Raw genomic sequence first — 13,708 nt, 5'->3', positions numbered from 1 at the left:
TGTAGTGATTCCTTTTGAAAATGATGGTGGCCAATTCAAAAGGTCATAAACTATACTTAGAATAATACTTTACAAGACGAATATAACGTTATGAAAGAAACTATAACCTCTGCAAGAATGAGTACATAGTGCCACAGGTTGGGATTCCCCAGGTCCTTTGGAAAAACCCAACCATTAAAAGAGGAGCGCATACATTATTATTTTTGTAATATCATGCTCATACTATATTTAATAAGATATATAATTTCAAACTATAACGCCTAAAGGAACTCGAAGCTTTATATGAAAAAATTTATAAGAAAATTTGCTGTTTTATATATGTTGCTATATATATATATATATATATATAGCTTCACCAGCGCCTTCATTTTCATTTCTCGTGAGAATTAAAAAAGTCTTTTCTTAATACTTAAATTATATTATATACTATTATTATATTATATTAGGTTATGTATATAACTTGTGTAAAATTTTTAGAACCAGCTGCGCGTTGGTGAGACAATCAATTTACACTTTTATATGCCTTTATAGATTTTATATTTCAGATAAAGACTGGGCCTTGACGCCGATCTGAGATAACATCGTGATACATATCTAAGATACACGCCACGCCTATACCTTTGAGAAAATGAAAGTGGTTTAGGGCAATCGCCTTGCCATATTAATAGAAGTACGTATACCTAATAACTATAATAATCTCCTGTGATACTGATCTAGCCTCGGACCCTTCCTCATCTTCTAAACCTATTTTTTTTTTGAGATCAGAAAGCATCTTTTTGACAATTCACATAACATACGAGTAGAAACGAATTGAGAAAATTTACTTACAATAAAAAAAATTGTTCAAAGTTTGGTCTATTTCTCTATTATCTATTTTATTTATTTTTATGATTGTTATGTGATTTGTCAATACATATATATGAGTAAAAACTCAATATTCATTCATTCTACTTTTATAATTTTTTTTTATATTATTCAGAATATTACTATATATAGAATATTACTATATACAGTAATATTTTTGGAAAGTTACTACATATGTACACGCCACTACTACTATAATAGTTCTTTTTTGCTCTAAGATAAGGGTAATTAAACACAAATATTTTTTTCGAATATGAAGGAACTTTATTTGATCAATAACAGATAAATTTTGTTTTATATTTGACATTTCGCCTTTTTAATACTTGCAAACAGTTTCACTAATAGATGAAATAGTGCGTAGGTATTTAATTATTAATTCATTATGTGATATGAATTTCGATAACATTATTTTTTTATAGTTTCAAAATGTGCATTTGATTAAATTTAAAAGATATGAAATCCGTAATTTGTAAATATCCGGTAAAGACAGTTATTTAAATGTATATAATATTTATATTATCAGAAAAGACTTTGTATATTAAATTTTAATTTGAATAATAATAGAAAATATGAATACATTTCTTATTACTAACTATATAATCACAAAGTTGACATCCACACAAAAATTTCTTTGAAAGTCATATCAGGTATTACATAGTCACAGTATACATACATTTTTTCTTTTAATTTTCTGTTTAATAATAAATTATCTGTATTTTACATGAAACTAGTTAAAAATTATCAAATGTAACCCACATATATATTTCTATAACAAGACGAAAATTAAAGCAAAATAAAATATAGACATAATAGATATTAATACAAAAATAAAATTGTTTTTAATCGATGCAATATAACTTAGACAAGTTTTATTTACAATAGCACAAATTAACCTAATTATAATAGCACGCTTTGTACAAGATTTGGCAATGAAATTATTATTATTCTTACATAAAAGATCATCGTTGTATTAACTATTAACTTAAATAAAATGTTTGGTCTCAAGTAGTTCTATTACATAGTTCTGTTGATTATTAAATAAAATTTAATTCCAAAGACGCGTTTAGTAAAGGTGATGTTAGAGATCTTCCTTTTTTCTCTTTCTACTTCAATTTTTGCTGGTTTTTTTCATCTAAAAATCTATCTATAATACAACTGTGTCATTTACCAATTTTCAATAAATAAAATAATAACAAGTAAATACCACACAATCTCGTATGAGGACACGCTTGGAGGCACAATCCAAGATACCGAGACTCGAGCCTATTTAGAGAAGTTCGTTTCCTAAACCCGGGACCTTATTTACCCAAACCGAATGCTTATCACTGCGTCGCGGTATCAATTTGACTAGACCATCATTTAATAGATGCTCTGATAGCAAACTAATACCTTAATCATAGAATAAATCGCTTATAGCGTTTCCAAATACTTCAACCATCAAAATCGATAATTTCATGCTTGAATAATTTAATAAGAATCTTATTGCGAATTTACAAACAAAAATATTGTTCATTTTTTTTTTATAATTTGTAAGATAAATAACAAAGTTTGTTATTATAGTATATAAGTTATACTATATAGGTATATAAATTTCCAAGTTTACCAACGGGACCACAGGACAGTTATACAAATCAAGCCACAGCCGAAAAGTGTAAACAATATAACTACATATTTTTTAAAGAATAGGCATTACTTAATATTTAAATGAGAAAGTGCTCTTTACGTTTTAAGTGTACATAAGTGCAGTATGAAATATTTCATATGGCAACAGTATGACTGGCATTATAATTCTAGCATAATTTGGCCAACAGAACTATGCAATAGAACAAGTGTAGAGAAAAGGAAACAATGCTTAAAACTAAAATTGGATAATTGAACTAAATTTAATAATAATTACAATATTATATTTATTTTATTATATATAAACTTTAATGGACAATATTTACTATTATGAATGACATCGATGAAAATGTATTATAATATAATCACAATTATTTCATTGAATGGAATAAATCTTAAATCTATTATTGATAAATTCTTATATTATGTTATGCAATTTCGCGAATTTAATGAAGCCATTGAGAAAATTTAACACGAGACAAAATACATTTTGTGCGTTATCAATGTTTAATATAATATATAATAATAATAGTGTCACCCTGCTTAGAACTCTGTTGTTATACAGAAACTGCCTTCGCGAAAAATAAATATTTTTATTTTAGTAAAATTTATGAGGTTGATAATTTTCGGGACTATATACAATGAAGGACCCATATTATAATGCACAACCTCTGTACTGACCACATTGGTCTTAATAAATTCACTTGACCGCAGCCAAAGTCGATTCGATAACGGAGACGACTTAATTGACTTGGAACTAATTAACCACGAAATTAAATCTTTATCATCAATATTAACGACTCCTATTTAAATAATGGTAACTTCAAAATATCGAGCACACATCTGTGGAAGATGATGTAATTTTATAGAACAGGTTTTAGAGATAAAAATAAATAATGTCTTTATCTACTCAATGTAGAATAAATGTGACGTATGTACCATTTTAAAATAAAATTGAATTATATACTAACATACAAATCTTCCAAGCATTAAAAGCAGACCCAATTTACAGACATTAAGCTTAATTGTCAAGATATAAACTGTAATTTCAAAATGTTACCTGATAGTTCGGTCAAAGTATTTTAGTGAAATGTACGTAAAGCAGGTAAATTTATAAGATATGAATAACAGTTTAGTGGTAGTTGATAAACTTGACTAACCATCTCTCGAAAGGTCCTACTCTTTGTCCAAACTATTCAAACTTTGAAATATATTTTTTATGCAAGAATCAGATAACATTAAGCCACTTTAATATTATTATCGTTGTGTGAATTTCTAAACGTTGTTTAAAATTGATTAAGCCAAGTTTACTTACAGTCGAGCTGATACAAGTTCCTACTTAATAGGTTAAGTAAGGGTGTTGGGACGAAAACGAGAGGACCGGCGTCATGGTTGTGATGCAACGCGGTTTCTACGAGCTGACTCTCGGGACGCGCTATGGACTTCCGCTGTGCGAAGGGTGATTCCGAAGATATCTTCATGATAACGGTTCTCCTCCTAAATCGAAAATAAGAAGCGATTCCAAACAAATTACTTTAAATTTTAAAAATTGTAACATTAAATATTAAAAGAAATTAGATCAAAACAATTGCTAAATTCCAAATGATTTGTTTACATAATATGGAAACTTTAATAATTGTACAATAATTATAGAATAGAATATAACAAAGTTTGAAGCATATCAATGTTTAAACCAATCCATTACGTTACTGTTACCCATTACATTATCACTTTATTTATACTGATTATGCTTATGTCAGAAATAATATTTTACCTTTAACATAAACATAAAACTCTGCACTTGGTCATCTGACATGCCGCTATGCTTTTTAATAATGCCCTTTAATTTTTGATGAACATCTTCTGCCATTTTGCAATCACCACAGACATAGAAATGAGCACCTTTGTTTATAAGTAAATCATGAATTTCAAATCCTTCTTTCTCAGCCAATTCTTGGACGTACATCTAGAATAAAGTAAAAAGAATGTTTATGTCTATCTACATAAATGTATTTGTATTTCCATTTGCTTTGTCATCTAGTTTTAAATAATTCTTACTTTCGCAATGTGTTTCTCCCTAGACAAAGCAAGGAATACTTTCGACAGTATTCCTTCTTTGAGAGCTTGCTCTTTTTCTTCTCGATACAAGTCCATAGTTTTTGTTCGGCAGCCAAAGAACAACCAAACGGGACCAGCATTTTGACGTGATCGAGAGTTTAAAAGAGCCCTTCGATGGTGCCAAAAACCCCTGAACGGAGCTATACCCGTCCCTGGGCCTATTAATATTAGTGGCACGGATAGGTCTTGTGGAAGATGGAAATTTGGCGCACTGAAACATTTTTAAATTTATTATATAAAATCTAAACATACAATCAACATAAACATTCAATAACATGTTATTTAATAAGGATATAGACCTTCGTATAAATAAGTAAACCTCATCGCCAGACTTACGATCCATGAGATAATTTGAACAAACGCCATAGTGTACTGGACCCTCGCCATCTGTGTAAACATAACATCATCCTGTTATCACATGTAACCTAGTTTTAGGATTAAAAAATATAGTATTATAACAATCATAATACAACCAAGTTGACAGACTAATTATTAATCCTACTAATAACGTCTATACGGACGTAAAATAATATAAATACAATTTAAAGATCCTAATAGGAATACAATAATAATGACAACCAATATTAAGCTGTTTTAAAAAATCTTTTTTACAAATTCGCCTACTTTATTTAGTTTAGTAACGTAATTTGTGTTGTTGGCAATAAATTTGTTGAAAACTTTAAGAAGTATCATATTAATGCGCACAAGCTCAGATATGATATAAACCAAGCTTATAAGTATTTTTAGTAGCATTAAAATGCTAATACTTAATACAGATTTGTAAAACAACAACGGTTGTTTCTCGCTCGTTCTTTTCTGTTGAAATTACATTCGAACTAAGTGGTATAATCGTAAATAATACCTATTCCAAATTCTTATAATTAGGTTTACTTGATTATAAATATTCTTATTCTTGTACATTATGATTTTATTTTATAATAACTAACCTTGAGTTTTGTATGTTACCACAGCGACAGTTAGATGTAATCTTTTAGGATGAGCAATTGGTGATGACGAAATTGAGTAAAATCTTGGTTGCAGAGGAGATAATAATGCAGCAATAAGTGATGCACTAGGTCTGGCAGATGGAAACTGCTCTAAAACTTCAGGCAAGGTTGGAAAGTGGAAATGACGCCAATCTTCATACGCCGCAGGATCCTGAAGTAATTTTTGTCAAATGAACTGCTAGTCTATTTATAAATTATAAAATATATCGTAACGAGATATTATTAAAACACAAACCGTTGCGAGTAGATTAAGCTGTTTCCTTTCTTCTTCGCTTTCACAAGTCTTTGCTAAATATTGCAAGAGAATCGTAGTAGGCGGTGTTGTAATATCTAAAAACCTTGTGAATAGTTCACGCACGCTTACAATTGGAAGTCTTTCGTGAGGCTCCCATGATTTTACTGGACCTTTTAAAACAAGTTATATGAGTGTATATCTTATATTATAATTTAAAATTTTGAAGAATAAATTTAATTTAATTACTTACCACTCGAAGTATGAGTTTCTTTTAGTAACTGAAGCTGCATTGGTTCATCATAATCATTAACATCTTTTAGTCGTCCTAATAGACTGTCCACTAACTCCTTACGATTACATGCGACAATTCCTACATGATCTCCAGGATCATATTTTATTTCCTCCTAAAATAATAGATTATGGCTATTAATCTTATTATTAGATATATATTTATGATTAACAATCTTGTATAAATTATTTACCTTAGGTTCCATGTCGATAAATATGGTAGATCTCTCAGCAGAAGCATCTCCTAAATCCTTATTAGCTTTTACTATACATGTCACGAATTTTTTATTCAATGCAGACTGTAAGGCAGCTGGAATCGTGGGTGCACGGCCAACCGGTAAAGTGAACCTCACTGTTTCTTCACTAAGAGCAACACTTCCTAGAGCTCTCTTAGCTTCTTGTAAAGTTTCGTCATCATCTAAACAGAATGTTTCACATGCAACCTGCAAAATTAAAGGTTTATTTATTGTTTTTTTAATACTTTAAATAATAATAATGCCTTTTTTTTAGAAAATTTACATATTTTAAAGACTTTGATAACAAATATCAATGATAAATGTAAGCTGACTGTATATTTAATAGTTTTTATGCTCGGATATTCTAATTGCACTATTTTGCTGTCATTATTATTATTATATCAGCCGTTAACTGTCCACTGCTGAATATAGACCATCGCTTTATTGGGGTGTTTTGCCATTAGTTACCACGCTAGACAGGCGAGTTGGTAATCGCCATTAGATTTTGATGATATTTTAAGAGGAACGCTGCTGTCCATCTCTTGACCATTAAGTACCCTTAGTCATCTCTTACGATACCCATGGTATAATATGAATATATAGGAATGTAAGAGGAAGGAATTGAGCTGTAATATATTGTTTTAATATAATTTATCTTTGATTATATTGTATAATATTGTTTTAATTTTGAAAAGAAAAATGTCTAGAAACCAAACAAATGTTACCAATTTCTCGACTAATAAAAACAATATTGACACAGTAGCAATATTTGAATTACGTAATTATTACTATAATGGTCAACGGCTAAAATTTTAAATTACTTTTCTTATTAAAATCTGGTAAACACCAACATCCAAGTTATAATAGCTAAAAGTAAAAATAACTAAAGTTTTTGTTGTTTAAACAACTTATCACACTATTTTAACAAACTCACGTTAAACACGCTAGAGGCCCACTTCCTAAAGGCTTGGTCTTGACCACACATCTCATCGCCGGTCGCAAGGTCGTGGATTCGTTCCCCTCCAAGATCACCCAATAGTTTGTCGACATATTTGCCAAAGTTGCAAAAATTCGGGTAGGCGCTAGAGCCCAAGGCGAACACAGCAAAACGAACATTGCTCAGTGGACCAAAACTGTCGATTGATGTGGCGTCTGTAACACTTCCTGCAATATTATTGGATTTATAAATGAATATAGTGTGTTCATTCAACCGAATGAACTGTACGATTTTGCGTTTTATACAGAAATTGATTTACTGATCTTTAAGCTTATTTTGTAAAAAGAATACGCAAAAAAACATAAAGTCATTGAATACTGATCACAAGATATCTAACAGTATGTATTCTGTTTCTGCTATTTACTACTACTATTTGCTTATATTGCTACTGAAATGAAATAATTCTATGAAACATAGTATTGTTTCATTTCGGACAACTTCCTAAAAGTTTCTAATGTAAACAATATTATCAGAAATAGGTGTACCATGGAACTGTACTTATAGTTCACACATTTTTTTTTTTTTATTCATTTATATTAAAATAGAATAAGTAGAAATAAACCGGTGTTACCCCGAGTATAAATTAAATATGAAAAAGTTAGTGTGCAAGTTAGTATTAGATGTTTTGGATAAACTGAATGAAACTTTACACAAAGATAGCCCAATTTATAAGGAATGATAAGATATTCATTATTAAATTATTTTAAAATTATTGGACAGGATTTTACAGGATATATGAAAGTATAAAATACTAGGTTATAACCTTAAATTATAGTTTTAATACATAGTTCCAGATTCACTATTTCACTATATTACCTTTTAATGATTCCAGTCGGCTCAACTTTTTCGAAGTACCAGATGTGTATCTTTGGAATTCCATCTGACTATTAGCTTTTATGAAAGTTTTTGGAGTGAGCGTTTGAACATTCCTGTAATTGACGTAGGCTTATTTTATTCAAAACTAAACATACTCAAATAGTACTGTAAATTGTTACTTTGAAAATATTTCGTACAGTACACATTGTATTGTTTGTGGATATGATAAAAGACCCAAAAAAATTATAATAATGAAATATATTTAAACAGTTTTAAAACTCACCCAGTCATATCGTCTCCAACTTGATCAGCATATAAAATTTCACAGAGATGTTCAGCAAAAGCCTAAAAATAATACCAATCATTATTCATTCATTTTTAATTAACTCAAGCTCAAGTAAATATTAATTGTTTCACTTGAAATTATAAGTCTCTAAAAACTGGGGAATTTTATAGTTGTAACCTAATTAGATTAGAGATTTATTACACTACCTTTCAATCATCTTAGGCATAATCTCCATAGTAAAAACATTTTGTATTCTCTGTTTGTATTGGTCTGTACACTTTTTTGTATCTATCAATTTTCTAATACTCACAGAGTTCTGCTTTCTTTTATGTTACTTAGAATGGCAAATAAGTTAACAGCCCACCTGATGGAAAGTGGTATCTGTCGCCTATAGACATGAGCAGTACCATGGACATAACAGAGTGTACTTTTTCGCCCATGATACCCCCATGCGTTGCCATTCCTGAGAACTCAGGTGTTATCCCTGTGTATTCTGTAAATTCACTGCCATACTTCTTCCCTTCAAACCGAAACATAGCCATGCAAACACAACTGCTTCACCGTAGAAACATTAATGGGACAGAGGTGCCCAAGCAAATGACTTTTGTACAAAGTCTCCCTGGTAAATTAGATGTTCGGATTTTGTACTTTCTTTCAACCAACTTTTATTTTTATTTCATATTAACAGCATTCAAATTTAACAATAATAAAAAAAAATGTATTTACTGCCTTTATACTTGCGCAGTATTCCCAAATATTATTTATTATCAAAATACGCACACATATACATATAATACTATACACAAATATATGATATAAATTCATAAGGTATTATGTGTCTTTTATGAATAATTCTAAAGTATTATAAAATGTAACTGAACTGATTGCAGTAAATTTTTATTTAGACGTAATATTAGTTAAAATAATAACATTTTCTAGTACCTATTATAGTATACGTACTCACCACACCGTTTTCTGGCGGATCACCGTTTCCAAAAGTGGACGTTACAACCATCAATAATGCTTCGTGTTCTATTGACGTTATGTCGTAATCTACCATACAGTGTACCTACAAAAATATCAATCAAATATATTTGATGCTGACTAATAAAATTATTATTTTTTAAACTTATCTTCATTTGGTATCCAATATCTATATCATATTGAATTCATTAATTTCTTATAAAATAGCTTATATTGTCTTTATTTAGGCATACGAGTAAACAGATGTTAGACAGGCTTTTGTAATAAGTCATCTAAACATGTATTCAATCTATCACAACTTCAACTTTTTTATGATAAAACGATAAGGGTTTTATCAATTATGTAGAATATTAATTTATATAGTATGTTAATGTAAGTTACCTGTGCATTAAAAGCATGTCCGAAAATGACTCCTAACTCCTTAGCATACTGTTCCGATTTCCCTGTTTCTGTAGCGTATAACACTGTCGCCTTTATTCTTTTAGAAAGAGCTCGGCCGAAGAGCTTCGATGTAAACTTCACTGCCCGCGCTATTTGCTTGAAATGGAACTTTCTATTTATGGGTCTTTTGCCTGTAATCGGCTTTGATTTTTGCCATTGGTGAGTCTTCCAAGCCGGCTCCTATAGATTAATTTTTTATTGTAAAACTAATGCAAAAAACTAACAAAAAATGAACTCAAATAATATACGAGTATATAATTAATACAACTTGAGTACAGCAAATGTTATGACTAACAAATTAAAGATTAAGGCCTTACCATACTATGTTATAGTATACTTCGAAAAAATTTGAGGTTCATGGTGAATTAAGATTTGTTCCTCTTATGAACAGGAAAATATATTTTTTGTACTATTATAAATTATCAAAAATGTAATTATAATACCAAAACAAATATATACAAATAGGAACAAAAACATAACAAGACCATTTGAACGTAATATATTGAAATTTGGAATTGAAAATTTTTGGATGAAAATCCATAGGGATTAAAATGGTTTCAATCGTGTTTAGTTTAGTTCCATGTTGGATTTACTTTACCTTGGCTTGCACTTAAAAGTTCTTTAACCGGGTACCCGTATCCAATAGCGAGGACGAGTCACTACCATTTACGCGACTCAGAACTACCAAAAAAGTATATCCGGGCAATAAGTTTTTTTTTTTTTTTACCGGACCCGTAAATTCGAGCTCGTAGAGAGGATCAGAAAACCAGATATGTGTAATAGCCGCTTACCGTGGCCATATGCTTGTTTACCACCACAGTTGTATATATCACCTAACAGTTCCTAAACAGATCTCTTTGTAAATTAAAGACGAAAATTATATATGAAATTTTAACTGACCTGGTATTCATAAGCTGGTCTTAAATAATATAATGCCATTTCCTGGTGAAACACTGGCGTGATAGAAGATGACATTGGTGGTACAATCCATATCCAATCAGCGGGACATCCAGACCTAAAATTATATTTTGATTTTACCATTTAGGAAGGTTAATTATTATAATCATCAATACTTCCCTAACCATATATGTTTACTGAAAGATTTTAATACATTCATCTATTTTGAAAAATAGCTTATACGTTTGGCAATTTTTAAGTGACTGAATAAAGTTATTTTTTGTTCCACCTGTGCCAATTCTAAAACAAGTTTGATAATTAATTTTAAAATAGATAGATTTACAAACACAATAACCCCATATGTGCATAATCCATATCCTATAAATGTTTTGTGTAGCTAAAAAATCTTAAATTATCATATTTATGTTAGTTCTCAAAGATCATTAGTTTTTCCACCATATGTAAGGGAAACTGCTTGTGAATTGTTACTATTAATGCATTTAGTATCTTTATTACTTAATCTAGTATTACCATACACAATGATGGTATTCAGTCAAAACATTCGCATGATATAATCTGCAGATGTTTCTCAAGATCTGTTTATTTTTATTAGTACTTGATATAACAATACGCAAGGACCTAGTGATGAAATTTTTATAGCTTCAAAGTACAGTTGGTTGCCTTTAAAGAGGTTATAGGAACTCATGAATTGTTCATATACTCATATAGCTTATGAATAACAAAATTATAACGTTCTCATAAAAATGAATCGTTTACATTCAAAGAGTTCCGGGTGGCTGGCACATCACATGACGAAATTAGTAAATATAAGGTATTTTATGACATACAAATATTTAATTTAACAAATTATATCTCTATACAGTTACCTTTTAATTTTATGGTAGTTTTTTTTAATAATGTATTCAGTTGGAATAAAATCCAGAAAGTACGTTATATGTCTTTAATCAATTATTATAAAATCGTAATAACCACACCATATCAATGTTATAATAATTATAATACTTAAAAAATTAATAATATTTACCAATTATATATTAAATGAACTACAAAATGATAAAAAAGTCCTAAAAAGTCCTTCCTAAGTCCGTCCTTTCTATTTTTACGTACACAATTATCGATATATTTTTCCATGATAGCCTACAAAAATTGTTAGAATCAATCTCAATCCAAAAGTAAATGTTTCAGTAATACTAATTCTTAAAAATACTCATTGCTAAATCTGAATAAATAAATAATATATTGCACAAAAATTCTATTGTTTAAATCCTTAATTATGGTATGTTAGAATTTAAGGTATTTTACTCAATGGTATCTATTTTTGTATGCAAGCTGTGTGCTGTGGTACTAGTAATCAAATACCTACCTCAGCCTGTTCTCATTATCTAAATGCTTGATAAAACTCTCAGAAGCTGTATGATGGTCGACGATAGTTGCATTTTGTTGTTGAAAACTATGCAATACAGCCACGTTCACTTCGACGAGGGCTTTGTCCTTCCACAGGTTCACAGGCGTTCTTGTATCCAAACCCATCTTTTGAGCAACTTTCTGTAGAAAAACAATAATTCTTACAATATTATAAATGTGGAAGTGAGTTTGTATGTTAGCTCTTAGCCCCAATCTCTATGAAATTGGGTATACATGTACCATATGAGATAGATAAAGATATAGACTTAAAATTAGCGGTTGAAAACTAAATAAGTACATTTATATAGAAATGCAATAGAGGCACTATACATGCTATAATTCTGTTTTTTATGTTGTGCTGGAGGGAAACTTTCCAAAATCGTTTGCGTTTGCTGTCAAAGCCTGTTTGTATGACTGTATTTCAATTTAAAGAGTCGGATATGACAGTGAAATTACAGGATATGAAAATATAACACCGAAGTCCTCAGGAATATTAGGTGGATCGTCAGATTCTGATGTTTAGAAAATGAGTTGATTTTATTATATTTATATAAAATATAACGTATTATTTAATAAAAACTTTGCTTAATTTGAGACTAAACGCCGCTGTGTAATGTCTTCAGTGGTCCTTAGTTCTTTTATATATATTTTATTTGATTTGTGAGCTAAATTGCTTGCTACTTTAGACACGTGTATTTTTTAATCATCATCATCATCAACATATCAGCCGTTAACTGACCACTGCTGAACATAGGCTTTTCTCACAGACTGCTATAAAAAATAGTCCTGAGCCAACTGCATCCTCTAACTTCCTGTATTTTTTAATACTCAATATCTATTCTTACATACCTCCAACATATTCAGTCGGTTAGTGTCGCAAAAGTTGCGGCATCCAATTTCCGTGCTCATATACCAACCGTTGAATGCATTTGCCGTGAACTCAATGCCGCCACAATCGAAGCGCATGTTGGACACTGCTGGTAAAGCATACCAACGCAGATCCAGCTCTTCGAACCATTCGTACCTGTTTAAATTAAGAGATTTTTTTTTCATGCCATTAGAACAAATAAAGATACAACTCATTTGACTGTAAACAAACACTGCTGGTTTTGTAAAGTTTTATTGTATAGTTACTAATATAATTTTATTTATATGTATTCGAAGCATTTGGCGTTCCATTGTTTCTGCCTACCCTAATGGAAGACAGGCGTGACAGATATGTATGTATGTATTATATGTATTCCTGTCGTCATCCTCCTACCCTTGTCTCGATTATTATTTGGGGTCGACGTTGTATTTACTCCTGTAAAATGCAAATAATGAGCCAATCCATTCGTTGGAAATACGAAACTTCCTACTTCAGATGTTATGAACATAATCGTCACTACTACATCCTATATCGACCTGACTTATTAATAATTTAATTAATTTATTAATAATTGTATTTATTATTCAACGATAACTTTTATATTACACAATATATTTGCTAATTCT

At 30.0% G+C, this 13,708-nt stretch overlaps 1 protein-coding gene across 3 annotated transcripts in view; it reads right to left on the bottom strand.

The window, feature by feature from the left end:
* Window positions 1–1,055: 1,055 nt before the first annotated feature.
* The window catches only part of LOC113517251 (nitric oxide synthase-like protein), a 145,669-nt gene continuing 133,016 nt past the window's right edge, over window positions 1,056–13,708 (bottom strand). For all 3 annotated transcript variants that reach the window (XM_031912537.2, XM_031912536.2, XM_026901876.3), the window contains 16 exons: window positions 13,064–13,238; window positions 12,174–12,355; window positions 10,793–10,907; window positions 9,833–10,072; window positions 9,432–9,536; window positions 8,465–8,526; window positions 8,182–8,294; window positions 7,303–7,532; window positions 6,327–6,575; window positions 6,095–6,248; window positions 5,845–6,014; window positions 5,550–5,760; window positions 4,902–4,989; window positions 4,543–4,813; window positions 4,259–4,450; window positions 1,056–3,981 (listed from right to left, as the gene is read on the bottom strand). In XM_031912537.2, coding sequence (XP_031768397.2) covers window positions 3,871–3,981; window positions 4,259–4,450; window positions 4,543–4,813; window positions 4,902–4,989; window positions 5,550–5,760; window positions 5,845–6,014; window positions 6,095–6,248; window positions 6,327–6,575; window positions 7,303–7,532; window positions 8,182–8,294; window positions 8,465–8,526; window positions 9,432–9,536; window positions 9,833–10,072; window positions 10,793–10,907; window positions 12,174–12,355; window positions 13,064–13,238 — 2,668 coding nt within the window. In that variant the 3' untranslated portion in view covers window positions 1,056–3,870. The remainder of the gene's footprint in view (window positions 3,982–4,258; window positions 4,451–4,542; window positions 4,814–4,901; window positions 4,990–5,549; window positions 5,761–5,844; window positions 6,015–6,094; window positions 6,249–6,326; window positions 6,576–7,302; window positions 7,533–8,181; window positions 8,295–8,464; window positions 8,527–9,431; window positions 9,537–9,832; window positions 10,073–10,792; window positions 10,908–12,173; window positions 12,356–13,063; window positions 13,239–13,708) is intronic.

Source organism: Galleria mellonella, unplaced genomic scaffold, assembly GCF_026898425.1.
Source record: "Galleria mellonella isolate WM207_F2 unplaced genomic scaffold, CSIRO_AGI_GalMel_v1 utg103, whole genome shotgun sequence".
NCBI lineage: Eukaryota > Metazoa > Arthropoda > Insecta > Lepidoptera > Pyralidae > Galleria > Galleria mellonella.
The sequence above is the reverse complement of the archived record's forward strand: the minus strand, read 5'-3'. Positions and strand labels throughout refer to the sequence as shown.